A 16964-nucleotide genomic window follows, 5' to 3' on the forward strand; every position below is an offset into this window, starting at 1 on the left:
CTTTGGGTCCTAACACATTCAAAATATATTTCAAAAGTCATCAAAAAGGAATAAAATGGAAGCAAATAACTTTAAAATGACCCAAAGGACAAACAAAAGATGCAACTAAATAACAATAAAAAACAAGAGAAGAAAAAGAAAAACCAATGTCATGTTATTGCAATAATTCAAACCAAATTCAATTAATCTATGCCTTTTTTTTCTTTGTTTCCTTCCCCTCTCCCTCATAAGCAAACTTACACAAACTTTGATATCCTAAATTCCATGCACCATTCCAAGTTTTGTTCCTTTCAAACTTATATTCTTTGATGATATAAAGATAGCCCCAAAAATAAAAGTTGTGCCATAAGCTAACCCTAATTATAATAGATAGGTATATTATATGGAAAAGAAATTGATTTCTTTTGATTCATAAATAAGAATCGGACACGTGCGACTCGTGTGCTTTTTTATTTGACATCTTATTCTATGTTTGACTACCAAATTTATTGTCTTTGGTGAAACTTCTATCAATAGGCTCTAGAAAGTCCTTCTCAAACATATGTATGTCCTCCTATCATCTAGTCTAAATTTGTTTGCCTTCAAGCCCTTTTTTAGACTGTCTTTAACATATGCCATTTGAAAAGTTACAATGTGCCCCATTTGATTTATGTAGATTTCCCTAGTTGAATGGAAAATATTCTCTTTCCTCGTAGGATTACGTCGTCGGTTTTTTAGTAGCGTAAAATTTATATATATATATATATATTATTCGACAAATCAATGTTATTTTTTGGTGATTTGTCGTGAAAATTTAAATGAAGAATAATATGAGATTTGAGAGTTTCAAACTTAAATGTATAAATTAGTTAAAAGTATATTCAAGTTAACCATTCATTATTTCAATCTTTGCCATTGTTGTTTTGTTTTTCATTAAATTTACTCACTAAACTTAATTAAAAAGTATATAAAATTCTAATTTCTCAAGAATTTCAACATATTATAAAAATAAAGCTTCCATTTTGTAATATTGACACGGTTCAAAACATCAATTAAGTTGAGAGTTTATGGTTTCAAATGAAATTAGATTAAAAATTTTGAACTCCACCAAAAAGAGAGAAGCTTTGATATATGGTTAAATTTATGAAAAATATCATTTTATATACTTCTAAAATATCAAGATTTGTATTAAATTCCATTAAAAAAATATCATATTAAAATTATAACCATTGTTTCAATTTATAAAACCACTCATGGATGCATTTTAAAATCGTCATTCGTTAATCTTTACATGTGTGAATAAGAGTTCTTCAAATGATGGTTAAAATACTTCTTTCCAAAACGTACTTTAATTGATTCATTATCCCTCAAAATTTTCATTTTCTTTAATCCCTCTATAAAGGGAAAAAAAAAAAAAAACTTAAAGATGAAGAAATTTGTCCACGGGATTCTTCAATATGAAGGAAGTTTAATTATATATCTCTCTCTCTTCACTTTGTTTAGGAGGAAAGAAACAACCATTGCAAACTTCAAAAGAGTGAAATGATGTTGTCTTGCCTTCCTACCACAAACAAAAAAAGATCAGGGAGAGCATACCAAAAAAGAAAACAAAAAGGTTTTTGCAAATATAATCTCTCCTTCATATCTTTAATTAGGACAAGAAATTTATATACATAAAAACATTAACATGAAGTTTTAAAAGAAATTTTTTGAGAGCACGTAAGAGTGATACTTTATTTTACTTTTTCTTGATCTATTACAACTTTTGAAGTCATAACTTCAATCTTATTCAAATTAAATTATAAGTTTTCCATCTATTTTGACTCTAATAGATTATATTATCTCATAAATTTTTCATTTTCAGTTTTATGTATAAATTAGTGATATAAAATTGAATTTTATGTTAAAAAAAAAACCATAAACATTCAATATATTTGTCTTGAATATAAATTTATATATAAACGTCTACAAAACCATTTTTAAACTTTAGTTTGAATGTATAAGTAGATTTATAGTTTTAACTTGAACTAGAAAAACAAAAGGACAGTACTATATAGAATTTTTTAAAGTTGTAATTGATTTATCATAATTGCTTAGTTTGTGGTTTTCACCTTTCCTGCATGTAAACTTTTGAGTCTTGAGTTATTTAAAATTTGAAAAGAACTTGTAAAATTGTAAACAACAAAAGATAAAGCGAAAAATGTTATTAAATTTGACCTTAGACATTGGGTTTTTCTACTGATAAATAGTTTTAACTTTGATTTTATTTATTGTTATCTAATTTTTTTTAAAAAAAGAAAAATTAAAATCCTAAACCAAAAAAAAAAAAAAAAAAAGAGAAATGTTAGTTATGACTTTTATTATTATTATTAAAAATAGAAACTCAAAAGTTGTTGGATTCTCATGATTCGTATATGGTTCATTAAAAGAAAAAAAAATTCCTATGAAAGTTTGACGTTGGAAACTTATATATATATTGGGTTGAGTCAATATGATTCGTTTCCACCTTTTTTGGGAGATAATGAAAGGCAAATGATAATAATAATAATAATAATAATAAAGGTTAGACATCAAAGTTTGACAATATTTTATTTTATGTTATTTTGGGTTAAATAAGCTAATTAATTTTTGAAGTTTGAATATTTAGAACAAAATAAATAGTAGTTTTGGTATGTATTATCGAAACATTATATTTGTTTAAAGGAGAGAATTTGATTTTAAAATTTGGTGAATTGTTATATTTTAACTTTTTAACTTTTTATATTTTGGTTTTATTTGAGAAAACTAGGTATATAAGTATGATTTGGAACTAGGTATATTAACTTAATTAAAAAAAAATCACATTTATATCTTCATGTTAATTATTCCAATACCATTAAAATATAGAATTTGTGAGAATTGAACTAGGCACGGTTTAACTTTACTTATAAATTAGATAGCCCATAAAAAAATAATGAAAAGAATTCATGGGTTTTGACAAATCTCTCCACTCTAATAGGGAAAGATATTGTTAATATATTTTATACATAAAGGACAAGGAATCGCATGTAGATTGTTGACTACGTCCAAACAATAATATAATAAATACTGCATCTAATTTGACGAGACCCTCAAAGTTTAAAAATATATAATGACAATTTTTGTTAACACGAACATAACTTAATTAAACTATGTAATTTCGAATCTCATACCTCTCGTAAGGTTAATATCGAAAAAGGAAAAAAATAACATAAAATCTTACACTACAAAAGACTGGGGATCTTCCGATGCACACAAGCGTTAGGAGATATACGAAAACACGTCAGGAAAAGGATCTCTCGATGCAAAAAAGTTCGTCGGGAGAGGATATCCCGACGGTATCCATAACGCCATCCTCTCATCTTCACCAAATTTTCGTCGAAATTGAAAGAAAACTAATGTAATGAAAGAATATAATTGAAATTAGAAACTACCACAAAAAGAAGTGATAAATCATGCTACTAACTCATACAAAACATTAACACGCATTAGAATCCACATACACCATAAATTAACTTTCAAAATCAGTTCAAGTAGAGTAAGAAAATAAAAAGAAGCAATATACCTTAGAGATTTTATTGCAAAGGATGAGTATAGTGAGGTGCATCTGCTTAGAGACTAAAAGGAAAAGCATCGAAGTGACTTTAAACAATGACCTTAGGGGAAAAAAATTCACGATTTTAGGAAAAAAGAGATTTTTAGGCAAAATTAGAAATCTAACTTATTACATACTAGAAGGGATGTTAGTGGCGACATCGAAAGAGAAAAGTCGACGACGAGGACGGGAATGGCACGATCGGTGATGCATTTTCGCAACCCTTTCTTCTGCCCCTTCAGTTTTTTGCAACCCCTTCCTTTTTTCTCTTCTTCCCAAATATGTGAATTACAAATAAGGTGTGAGTTTTTAACGAAGAACTTCCGACGCATTAATGATGGCGTTAGGATTAAGTTAAATATAATATAAAAAGTTATAGAAATTTTCGACGTCATTATGCATGACGTCGGAATAAGTTAAACATATAAACTTTTAAAAAAAGTATAAACTTTTCTCGAATCCGTTATGCATGGCATTGGAAAAGGTTAAATATAATAAAAATATTATAGACTTTTTCTGATGTCATGCATGACGACGTCGAAAAAAATCTGTTATTTTTTTCAAATTACCTTATACCGATGTCGCCTTATGTTGCGTTGAGATTGTCAACTTTTCGCGACGTAGTTTCCACGACATCGGAAGAAGCTTTTTTCCTGACGTTACAATAAAAATGTTTGTGTTGTGTGTCGAAAAATACATATTTTTTTGTAGTGATAGTTTCAACCAAATTTAAAAGATTGACATTAATAACAAAAATCAAAATGATTAAAACAAAAATTCAAAGAAAGTATTTAAATCAACAAATAAACATTTTTTAAATTTATGAACAAGAGTTAAAAGTGTCTATTATTTATTATTTATAGTATATAGTTACATTAGCCATATTTTATCCATTATCTCTTATGTTTTATGGATTTTTTTAGGGACGGTTGAAAATAAAAACAAAACAAAAATGGTAATAGAGTCTATATCACTACATTTTCTAGATTGCAAAAATAACAAATTTAAAAGCCATAACTTCATGATAACCCTATGATATAACTAATTATCATTCATTAGTTATCATTGTTGAATAAAATTTGTTGAGACCAATCACAAAATTGCCACATCATTTATTAAATTAATGATGAAAACTGCAAATAATTAAATTTGAGACTAATTAAATTTGACATGCCCCAAATTAAAGAATTGAAAACATAAATTGGTAAATTCTAATAATGCCACATGTTTTCATCTTAACTGTTGGATTAAGTTAATCATTTTGGTTAAGCCCAAAAATAAGCTTAATTGAGTTCAAAAATTAAATATAAGAGTAGTTGCAAATTTAGCAATTAAATTTAAATTAATTAAGTATATAGCACAATTTTAAAGAATTTGCAAATATAGCAAAGTTTGTCAAATTCTATCAATGATATAAGTCTATCACTGATAGACCATGTTGCAAATATTGGTCTATCACTGATATACCATATGAAGTCTATCAGTGATAGTTTTGCTATATTTGCAATTTTTTTAAAATGTTGCTATATCCTTAATTATTATTGCTAAAATAGTCATCTAATGCAATTTCCCTTAAATATAACTTAAGTCCATGAGGTTGAACCTATGAGTCTTGTCTATGGACCAACTAGACTTAAGTCCATAAAGCCCACTAGTGAACTCTATAAATAGAGGGGTTCTCCTCATTTGCAAATGGTTGAAAAATTTTGACTCCAGAAGGTTTAGAGATAATTCTCCAACTCTTGAAGTTGATACTCCTTTCAAAATACAAGCTTTCTTCCAGGACTCTAACTTCTATCAAATTTCTTACAAGGCTCCAACTTCAAGAATATCACATGTTCCGCTTCCTCCAAATCAAACGCAAGCATCCAGTCGAGAGAGAATAAAATGATCAAATTCTAAAGAATGAACCACATCGCATCAAATCAACAAAAATACAACATCAACTTAAGTTCAACACCACAAATCAAATTTTTCCGAAAATCTCGTGTGAACAATCATATTTGTCATATTTGTAATAGGCAAAAAGGTCCTAAATTATTTTATCATCTAATACAATTTTTTATATTCTTTTATTCATACAACAAAACGTGGATTCACATCATATTTTACTGTCTAACTTATTAAAGAAATAAAAAAATGGATAGAAATGTTTCGATCCTCCACCGAATAAAGTAAAAAAAACCCTAAAATGAGGGCTTTTTCTCTAAAAAAAAAAAAAAGTAAAGCCATGGGAACCGCCCAAGAGGTCCCTTCTTTGTTTGTCAAATTATGAACATCTATGCATCCTTTAATATATATATATATTTGACAATTCCTTATAAAAATAAAAAAGAAAAGAAGAAAAAAAGAAAAAAAGAAAAAAAAAATCTTCCCTCTTCATGTGTTTATATATTTATTTGTCGGAATCTGAGTCATGTGTTGCTTCTTTTAAGTTCCTCTCTTTACTAAATTTAAACGAGTGGAGCAAATTTAAATAAATACTATTTCAATTTATTCATTTTTTAAAACTTTTTAACAATAATAATAATAATAAATCCTCCATTGAAGCTTTTCATGATCATATATAGTATAGCATAAATCACGAATATAATATATATATATCTCTTCTAAAAGATTTTTCCTTTTGTTAAAATATGAGTGATCCATAAATTCTTTATAGTTTCATCCTATAAATTTCTAACTAATGCATGTGACATTCAAAGTGTGACAAAACAATTATCATTGCTTTACCACCCATTTACATACTCTTCCTCGTCTTCCTCATCTTTAATTAATTATTACACATCTTTCTATACATGAAGTAGATGCTTATTATAATCTACCTTCTGTTGTCTACTTTTTCTTTTATCTACCTGTATCATTCCTAATCATCTCATTCTTCTTTGTCATCACACTACGTGACGTTTAGAATGGTGAAAAAAACGTGTATTTCTAATGTTTTAACTCATCTCTGCTCTTTGAAATGCAATATCCTTTCCTTTGTATTAAGATGTAGTTCATAGATGAATTCCAAGACGAAATATATGAATTAATCGAGATCACATCGAAATAATTAAAGAGACATCTTGAATGTACATGAAAAAGGTATAAAAGAAATGATAATAGTTACTACTCATATCAATAAGAGTGCGTTTTTTGGTGGTTACATGGAACATCAAAATTTAAGCTTGCTTGCTTTCGAGCAAATACTTTAATTTATATTAGATGAGTTCTTATGAATTTTTTAAAAAATATGTGAGTGGAGATAGGTAAGTAAATTTTTTTTAGTATAACAGGATTAAAAAGATGAAAGGATCGAACCTTCAACCTTTAGAGAAAAAGATTATGTTAATTACTATTGACCTACGTTTACTTTTTTATAGTGGTTCTGATTTTATCAAAATTTACCGATTTTAAAACTTTCTTTATGTTTTTCATTTTTAGTTTTTATTAAAAGTAATTATAATTGATTGCAATTTTCGGGATAATAATTTGGGAAACCAAAAGAAGCGCTGTGAATATTTGAGAAGATATTTTATCGATTGATTTATAGTCAAACACGCACAACTCTTGTAAAGATTATGACTCATGCACTATTTCTCTAAATTATAGAGCATTGTTAGACTAAAGGTTGTAGAGGCCAAATTCCGGTCTCTCTCCCTTTTAGCAATGTTTTATATTAATATAATCATGACCAGTGACCAAAGATATAGGTAACGTATACAGTTCGAATGTTTTCTGATTTTGTTTTCCGCTAAAAAAAAATTAGGAATAATAATTTATTATATAACAACATTTTTGAAAAATTACAAATATAATAAAGTCTATCAGTGATATTGGTAATACTTCTATTAGTGATAGACTCTTATGATTTATCATACAAATATTTGCAACATGATTTATTAGTGATTAACCGCTTATCATGATATATTTTGACAAACTTTGCTATATTTGCAATATTATTAATATGTTGCTATATACTTAATTATTTTGAATCTAATAAGTATATTTTCGAAGTATTCCTTTTATCATTTAATTAATAGTTTTTTTTTTGAAAAAAAAACACACACTTAGAAAATATTACTCAAAACTTATACCAAACTCACCTCAATATATATCTTGTATGGCCCCAATCAAATGAAATCTATCATTAGCACAAAGGAAAAGAAATAAAATTATGGAAGGAATGAAAATACACACACAAAAACAGGTCACACATAGTTTTCATTATCCTATATTTTAATTAATTCATAAGATTCTAATAACCTTTTTGGAAAACTATATTATCAACAAAACAAGTTATTGGCATATAAGATAAAAATCATATCATGTTCACAAAATGGTTTTGAATAATGTATAAGCTAGCCTAAAAAGAAAATTAAATTAAATAATAAGCCCTCAACTAAACTTTAGTTAGTGAACTTAATTTATTGGAAAATGATCATACTTAATTAATTAATGAATATAAAAGTAAAGATGAATGGAAGGCAAAATGAATGATGATTATGATTTACTATGTTGAAATATATAATCTTTTTCTTCCTCATCATCTTCTTATTCTCTCTTAAGTCTTCACAGTATGATCAAATACAAGGAGACTTGGATTCTTCTTCCTCTCTTCTACTTTCCAATATCCAAAGTGTATCATATAATTAAGTGAATTCCCCTTTTTCTTCATGAGTGTTGTAATCATTAACTCTTTTCTTTTAATTTTAAATATATATAGTGGTACATTTCATTTGACAAAGTGTTCGTCATAATTTTTCTCCAACAAAAAAAATTATCAAAGGAACTAACTCCACAAATATTCGAGTTGGGTTGAGTAAATCTTTTATTATACAATTGAGTGAGTTATTGTACAAAAATGAGTACAACCCTAAATGTAACGTGATTTTCTCTTTTCTTTTGTAGTAATAAAAAAAGTGTGTGAGAACTACCCCATTAGTAAGAGCAAGAAAGATATTAAAACGTTGATGTTGATGTCGACGACAAAATTAGAATTTCAATTCTACACGTATATGCTATATATTACATATAAAATGTTGACACATGGTGATGGATGTTTCTACCATGGGAAGAAATTATAGCTAGAAGTTATTTCAATTAATTAACAGTACTTAAAGTTGTTTCTAGAGATCTCAAGCTAAGTTACTTTATTTGGTTCCAAAAAAATTAAAGTAAACTAAGATATTTATGAATATTAGATATATAATGTTATTAGTATTTATATACATATTTCGATTAATAGATGATATGACTTTACATTTTATGAGTAAAATTATACAATAGGTTGAAGGTATCAAATAATCTTTTAAATACTGATGTATTTGATTTGTATAGATAATACTGATGACTTTATTGACATATTCGATAAATATTTTAATGCTTAACCAAGATCTATATATAGTTGTCTAACCATAGATCACAACCAACTTCCATTAACTTTTTAAATTATGATGTGAATAACATGTAATTAACAGTCCAAGGCTCAACATTGATAGATAAACCATTTAAAATTTTACTTATCTATTAATTATATTATTTATTTCAAACGAACTAGATCTCAATATAACATGTAACAATCCTAAGCTCAAGATTCTACCCCAGCTTCAAAATCAACATAATTTGACATGGTAGCTTTTTGACATCTTCTTGCACAATTTGGTCGTGTTGTCATGCTTATCTCAAATGACGAGTGAAAATAAATATTATTATCTTTACTAATCAACATAGACTTTTATAACTATATATAGTAAGTAAATATTCTTTATCTCTATACTAATCAACATAGACTTTTATATAGCATATGTCTTGTCCTTATAAGTCGGATAGTTGTTGGAAAAAAAGACCTTATAATTAAGAGATGATTGAATAACATAACTCAACTTCCACGAACTACAATAACTATTATTGAACTTTACGCATTTATAATAAAAAAAAACTTCATCATCCTCTCTAAATCTCTATAATGTTTTCAAACTCTTCAAACTAAACAAACTATGTATTCCAAACACGAACTTGTTAACTTCAAACTTGAAAACTGAGCTATACACTCATTACGCTCTAAACCCTCAAGGTTTTAGAGGGAGAAAGGGGTTAAGTAGGTTTAATATTAAAGAATGGTGAAGAAAGCAAGTGTGAGAATAAACAAAGAGAAAAGCAAAGATGGTGGAATCCCATCAGGGGGAGAGAGAAATTAAAAACCAAAAGGAAAAGAAAAAGAAAGCTCCAAACTTTCTCTCTATTCATCAAACCATAATCCTAACTTTCCCCTCTCTCTCTATATATTTCCTTTCTTCTCTCCCACTTTCTTTCCAACACTCACTTCTTAATTAACTCTTTTATAATTTACTCTCTCCTTCCTCTCTCTCTTTTTTGTCATTTCATTCCTTCTTACATATACAAGATTATACAAACAACACCAAGCTCATCCATATCAAAGGCCAAATTTCTTCTTCCATTTCAGAAATTAATAGAAAGATGTCTGACGTAGCTCAAAACGACGCCGTCTTTGCCTATCCTTTTCATGTTGACTCTCATAATACTCAAGATAATAATAACAATAACAATAATAATCTTCACCAACTTCCTCTCCTTACGGTTACTCTCAAGGTCCATTTCCTTTCTCTCTATTTTTTTTTTTTCATTTCTTAAACTTATGAATTTTGAATTTTTAGTACTGTTTTCTGTTAATTAAAGATGGAAAACAATAGGAATTGATGCCATTTTTCTTATTAATTAATTTAATTTGGAATTTTCAGTTTGAAGAAATTGTTTACAAAGTGAAGTTAGAAGGGAAAGGCGGCAGCTGCTGGGGTGGCGGTGGCGGCAGTTCATGGGGAGCTGCGGCCAACAGAGAGAAAACCATTCTCAATGGCTTAAGCGGCGTTGTATTCCCTGGCGAAATCCTCGCCATGCTCGGTCCTTCCGGCAGTGGAAAAACTACCCTTTTAACTGCCCTCGGTGGCCGTCTCTCCGGGAAACTCTCCGGAAAAATAACTTATAATGGTCAACCATTTTCCGGCGCCACCAAACGCCGAACTGGCTTCGTGGCGCAAGACGACGTTTTATACCCTCATTTAACGGTTGCCGAAACTCTACTCTTCACAGCTCTCCTCCGCCTTCCTTCCTCCCTAACCGCTGACGAAAAAGCCGAAGCGGTTGAGCGAGTTATCTCCGAGTTGGGCCTAACTCGCTGCCGCAATAGCATGATCGGCGGCCCACTTTTCCGAGGAATCTCTGGCGGAGAGAAAAAAAGAGTGAGCATCGGTCAAGAGATGTTGATCAACCCAAGCTTGCTTTTACTCGACGAACCCACCTCCGGTTTAGACTCGACCACTGCCATGAAAATCATCACCACCGTAAAACGTCTCGCCGCTGGTGGACGGACCATCGTGACGACCATTCATCAACCGTCAAGCCGGCTATACCATATGTTTGATAAGGTGGTTTTGTTGTCGGAAGGAAGCCCAATTTACTATGGTTCAGCTTCAAACGCCATGGATTATTTCTCCTCCATTGGATTCTCAACCTCCATTACCATTAATCCAGCTGATCTTCTTCTTGATCTTGCAAATGGTATGTATTTTTTCTAAAAAAAAATGCAATTGTTTTTATACATCCCACTTGTATATCTCAAATTTAACACGTAACAAATTATGATCAACTAACATGTAAAGAATGAAAAAGAAAATAATGCAGTGGAGACACTAAATATTTTTCTTTTCTAAACATAGGTATTATATTAGGTATAGCAATATGCACAAAGGGAAAGGAGAAAAAAAAAGTTGGGTTGGGAATTTTCATTTTCACTTTTATTTTTCTAAAAAAATGAATTTGTTTGTCCTTTTTTTCTCTTTATAATACTGAAATCATGTGTAGGCCATTTAATCACTTGGCCTACTTCTACACATTTTGATGCTTTCAAACCTTTTCCACTCATTTTAAAATTTGGACCCTTCCAACATCTCTTTCTTTAACAATCAATTATCAATCTTTAACGATCAATTATCAACTTTAATTTTAGAATGATAATTAATGTCTTGATGACATGTATCGTCTTATGAAGATAAATTTCTTTTATAATAATTTAAATTTGATTGAAAAGCAATTTAATAAATATAGTTTTGTTTTCGTTGTAATTAATAATAGGAATCGCCCCTGATTCAAAGTATGCAAACGAGGGAGGAGAGAATATGGAACAAGAGCAAAAGAGTGTGAAGGAAGCCCTAATTTCAGCTTATGAGAAGAACATTTCCTCCACATTGAAGGCTGAGCTTTGTAGTTTGGATGCAAATAACTTCAACAACTATGCAAAAGATGCCTCAAGTAAGCTCTCAATCTCATAAAACCTTTAATTAGTTCTTTTATGTTTACAAATATATCTCGTCTTTTAAACGGAAGTTTGTTTGAAATGACTTTCAAAATGTCACTTTTTTTTATAAAAAAATTTATTCCCTAATCATCTAGTGATATGGGTCAAATAGATTAAAAAAAAATCATTTCTGACCAAATAAAACCATGAAAAAAAAGTTTTATAAATAGGAAGTGAGGGAAAATTGGATAATGAATATGACACCACCAACACACCACACAACAACACCACTTTTTATACATCAATTTAAAGTAATAAAATGTAAAGTATTCTTTATCACCTTGTAATTAAATTGTGATTATATATATATAATGAAATGAATAAAGAAGATTTTTTAAGGAAAATGATTTGAAAGGAATTGGATTCCAATTAATAATTAATTGATTAAAAAAATGTTTTAATAATGTGGGTGTAGAAAGAGAAAAGAGATCAAGAGAAGAGTGGTGCACAAGCTGGTGGTATCAATTCAGAGTGCTATTGCAAAGAGGGTTAAAGGAGAGAAGGTATGATGCCTTCAATAGGCTAAGGATTTTTCAAGTCATAAGTGTGGCCACTCTTGGTGGACTCCTTTGGTGGCACACTCCAACATCTCACATTGAGGACCGTGTAAGAATCCCTTCCTTTTTTTTTTCTTCTTTCCATTTTTTTCCTTCTCGAATTTTAGGTGGAAAGGTTGGTAGAATTAAAGCTCCTATAACTCGTCAACTTAAGTAATGGAATACTTTAAATTCATTATCTGGTATTTCGAATGACGAAGTATAAGAGCATTGTTTTTACATTATTAATTTACAATTTTAATATATATAGATAAACTTTAATCTCAGTGACTCCTCTTTTAATTTGTAATATGATATTGTTATCTCTAATAATAAATTGTGTTCTCTTGTTTTGTCTATAGATAGATGTAGTTAGCATGTTATTGTTAGTGCACTATGTAAATCTTTGTGTTAATTCTTTTATATCTTCTATGCTTTTTTTGCTTTATCTTTATTTGTCGAATTTGTAGCCTTAAGCTTTTAGGTTAATTAGTGATTTTAATGTATAATTTTGTTATTTCTAATGACTTCTACATGTTTGATGTTTCAGATAGCATTGTTGTTCTTCTTCTCGGTCTTTTGGGGCTTCTACCCACTTTACAATGCAGTGTTCACCTTCCCACAAGAACGTACCATGCTAATCAAAGAGCGGTCTTCTGGCATGTATCGTCTCTCGTCTTACTTCCTCGCTCGAACTGTTGGTGACTTACCTTTAGAACTAGCACTCCCAACAGCCTTCGTCTTCATTATCTACTTCATGGGTGGTCTCGACCCCCACCCTACTACCTTCCTCCTCTCCCTCCTCATCGTCCTTTATAGCGTCCTTGTCTCACAAAGTCTTGGCTTGGCCTTTGGTGCCATTCTCATGGATGTCAAGCAAGCCACGACTCTCGCATCTGTCACCACCCTAGTCTTCCTCATTGCAGGCGGTTACTACATTCAACAGATCCCTCCATTCATTGTTTGGCTCAAGTATCTGAGCTATAGCTACTATTGTTACAAGCTTTTGTTGGGTGTGCAATACCACAACGGGGACGTTTATGAGTGTGGGAAAGGGGAGTTTTGTCAGGTGGTTGATTTTCCAGCTGTTAAATCAGTTGGGTTGGACCGACTTTGGGTTGATGTTTGTATAATGGCACTCATGTTGGTTGGCTACCGGCTCATCGCATACTTGGCTCTTCATAGGGTGAGATTGAGATGAACAATTAAGAGGGCTTTTTTCTTTTTTGGGTAATGGTTGTATGCTTTGAAATTTGTTTTGTTATGGTGTCTTGGGATGGAGATCAAATTTATGGTTTCTCTTTCTCTTTCTATAACTCTTTTGTTGAATGTTGTATCATCGAAAGCCAAATAAGGGCAAAGTTGGAAGAGTCTTCACTTTCTTCGATCAAATCATCAGCTATATATATATATATTTATATATATAATGATAGAATAGTTTTACAATGATGGTGGTAATAAGTATAATTTTGGATTAATTTTGTGTAGTTTTATGATATGAATTTAGTTTTTGCTATATTTGTATGACTTGGATAAACATTGTACATCATATTTTATTCTTTAAATTTATTTTAGTATATTAAACATATATTTAATACAATAAAAAAATTTGAAAATATTTATAAAATATAGTATAATTGATTAAATTCATAGTTTTTCTCATCTAAAAATCCTACCCTTTTTCTTTTTCTTTTTTCTTTTTCTTTTTTGTTATAATCTGTTCTTTTATATATTAATTAATATGTGTATGTGTGTGTGATTTAGCCCAATAAATTTGAAACTAGAATTGTGGGCTTCTTGTCGAGGTGCCAAAATGGCCAAAATAAACAACAAACATAGCAACCAAAAGAAAAAAAGAAAGAAGCAAAATAGCATTTAGAATATGCCTACAAAACAACCTAAGAAGCAGAGGAATTAGCCATATGAAAAAATGAGTCATATTTGTGATAGAATGAATTAATTCACATGTGATTTCTTTTTTATATATAAATGATTTACTAAACTTATGTAATAGTTTTACTTGAAACACCACGTATATATCGTTCATTTACTCATTAATATTGTCGCAATGTGTTCAAAATAACACGGAGCGATCGACGTTCATAGAATGTTTGGTTTTTAAAACAAAACATAAGTCATCACTAATCCTTTTTATGGTGTGATTGGACAACAAAATTATTAACGTAATTGTATTATTTTTAGGTGATATTATTATAATATTATTTCCTTAATTAAGCATATTTCTTTTTGGTTATATATAGGTTTGTACCTCTACTAAATTATCAATGAAATAGAGATTCATTTCGTAGAAAACAACATAAATAAAGTAAACAAGTTTAAATAAATTATATAAAAAAAAAAAACATCGTAGGCAAAAACTATTAGCAATCTACTACACACGTTTAGAAAATAGTTGCCAAATTTCAAATCTTTTTAAAATAATGTCTTATTTTACCTCTCACTATAATTCCTATATATATTCAAAGCAATGAGCTCAAAAAATAAGTCGAGAGTATTTCATTAATTAGACTATATTAAAAAAAAATCTCAATTCAAGAAAGTGTAATTTCTCAAAATCTGTGATCTAAATAGCTTTCTGATAAAGAGATGATTTTTTAAACATTAATTAAAATCATATTTTTAATTAAATCTTGTCCTTTCAAAGATGTGACCTCACTCAAGAATTTAGGAAATTAGACTCCAAAATTTTATAGATTTCGTCGTAGAATTTTGGTTAAGAAAAACGATATAAGTTATTAAAAAATGTTGGTTAGAAAACTTTATTAAATCATATATTAAATTTTTAACGTTTCAAAAACATAAAAATTTATAACTTTAAAAGGAAAATTTTCTAAATGATTTTTTTAATTTTAAAAATAGAAGAATTGACAAACTAATTACGGTCCATAACAAAATTTTAATCCACCCAAAATGGATATCCAAAATTTTAATCTAAGTCCAAATGATTTTTTTTTTTTTTTTTTTTTGCTATAGGATCTAAATACTTTTTATTTTCTTCTATTTTTTTTCGTTAATTTTCAATTTATATAAAGAAAGAAAAAAAAGTTTCGTGAAAGATTTTAAAATTTAGAAATATTTAAATGAGAAGGATTTTAAAATATTGAAATTTTAACCACAAACATTTATAAATTTTAGATACGAATAAAAATGAGACTATTAGTGTACATGTACACATTGCAATATGAGTATTTTTTCTAAACAAATAAAAAACATTACTTATGACATATTAATCTTTATTCTATATCTTAAAATTATATTACTTAAAATATTTTTTTTTTGAAGAATTAAAAAACTAATTACGATCCATAATAAAAAAAGTTTTGCATTGTCTCATCCTCACAATTATTACGTAAATTATATTTATAAAACAATTTATCTATTTACACAAATGGTAATATGTTTTTAAAAAAATTCAAATTAGCCTACAAAATGACTTGATCAAAAAGTTCAATCAAGTTATAGTGAAAAGAAAATATTATAAAAGTTCAAATGTTGAAATTGTAACAAAAAAATAATACTGTATATAAATGACTCATTTAAACTTTATTTTATATCTTTAATATTGTTATTTTTTAAATTAACCACCGGATACTATTTATTCATTTCAGCAACAATATATATTAACAAGGTTCTCACGTGCAACGCACGATAAAAATTTCTAGTATTTTAAAAGTAGCACAAATTAGAAAACTCATAATTTTGCTTTTCTTGAAACCAATCTTGACTGAGATCGACCTCCAGATTCTTTTCAAATTCGAGAAAACCTTTTGAAAGGATTTCTCTCGGTCTCTCTTGGCCGAGTGCATCACCGAGATTGAACTTTAATTTAAACTAATTGACCTAGCTAAAAATGACTAACCTCGAGATCATACTACATAATGCATATGTTTTTTTAGCTCAAGGTCATCTCGAGGCAACTTTGGCCTAAGAACATTGACATAATTGGAAAAATTGACAATATAATTGGCATAATGTTTATGTATTATGATCTCGGGGTAACTTTGGCTCGGAATCATTGACATAATTGGAGAAATTGACAATATCATTGACATAATAATGCTTATGTAGTATGATATCGAAGGAATCTTAATGCAACTTTGGCTTGGGATCGTTAACATAGTTGGAAAAATTGACAATATCATCAACATAATGCTTATTATCGGGGCCATCTCAGGGCAGCTTGGGCCAAGGATCATTGACATAATTGCTTAACTTTTTCAGCTCGATGCATATCGAGGCCACGATGGTTAGAGAACAGTTAACCTTAATGCAGAAGAAATTGAGATTTATGTGTTCTAAAGTCTCATAATTTATTAGTTGATTAGTTTAATGGTTAATTATGCAATATTAATTAAAAAAATCCAAGGTTATTGTATGATATTGGATAAAAAGACTTTAGAACACATAAATTCCAACAAGACTCTAGCGGCAAATTTGGGGCGAAAAGAATTAACCTCAA

At 28.9% G+C, this 16964-nt stretch overlaps 1 protein-coding gene across 1 annotated transcript; it reads left to right on the plus strand.

Annotated features, from left to right (window-relative positions):
* Positions 1-9880: 9880 nt before the first annotated feature.
* Positions 9881-13930, plus strand: LOC101219742 (ABC transporter G family member 14). The gene is made up of 5 exons (XM_004147721.3): positions 9881-10186; positions 10336-11152; positions 11726-11902; positions 12364-12554; positions 13035-13930. The coding sequence occupies exons 1-5, from the start codon at positions 10055-10057 to the stop codon at positions 13683-13685; spliced, it is 1968 nt and encodes a 655-aa protein (XP_004147769.1). The 5' UTR covers positions 9881-10054; the 3' UTR covers positions 13686-13930.
* Positions 13931-16964: the final 3034 nt, after the last annotated feature.

This window comes from Cucumis sativus, chromosome 4, assembly GCF_000004075.3.
Source record: "Cucumis sativus cultivar 9930 chromosome 4, Cucumber_9930_V3, whole genome shotgun sequence".
Taxonomy (NCBI): Eukaryota; Viridiplantae; Streptophyta; class Magnoliopsida; order Cucurbitales; family Cucurbitaceae; genus Cucumis; species Cucumis sativus.

Excerpts from the sequence above, each read along its gene's own strand:
- LOC101219742 (XM_004147721.3), top strand. The coding sequence starts at position 10,055 with ATGTCTGACGTAGCTCAAAACGACGCCGTCTTTGCCTATCCTTTTCAT. Across the intron at positions 10,187-10,335 it reads TCCTTACGGTTACTCTCAAG|TTTGAAGAAATTGTTTACAA; the intron begins GTCCATTTCCTT and ends TGGAATTTTCAG. Across the intron at positions 12,555-13,034 it reads CATCTCACATTGAGGACCGT|ATAGCATTGTTGTTCTTCTT; the intron begins GTAAGAATCCCT and ends TTGATGTTTCAG.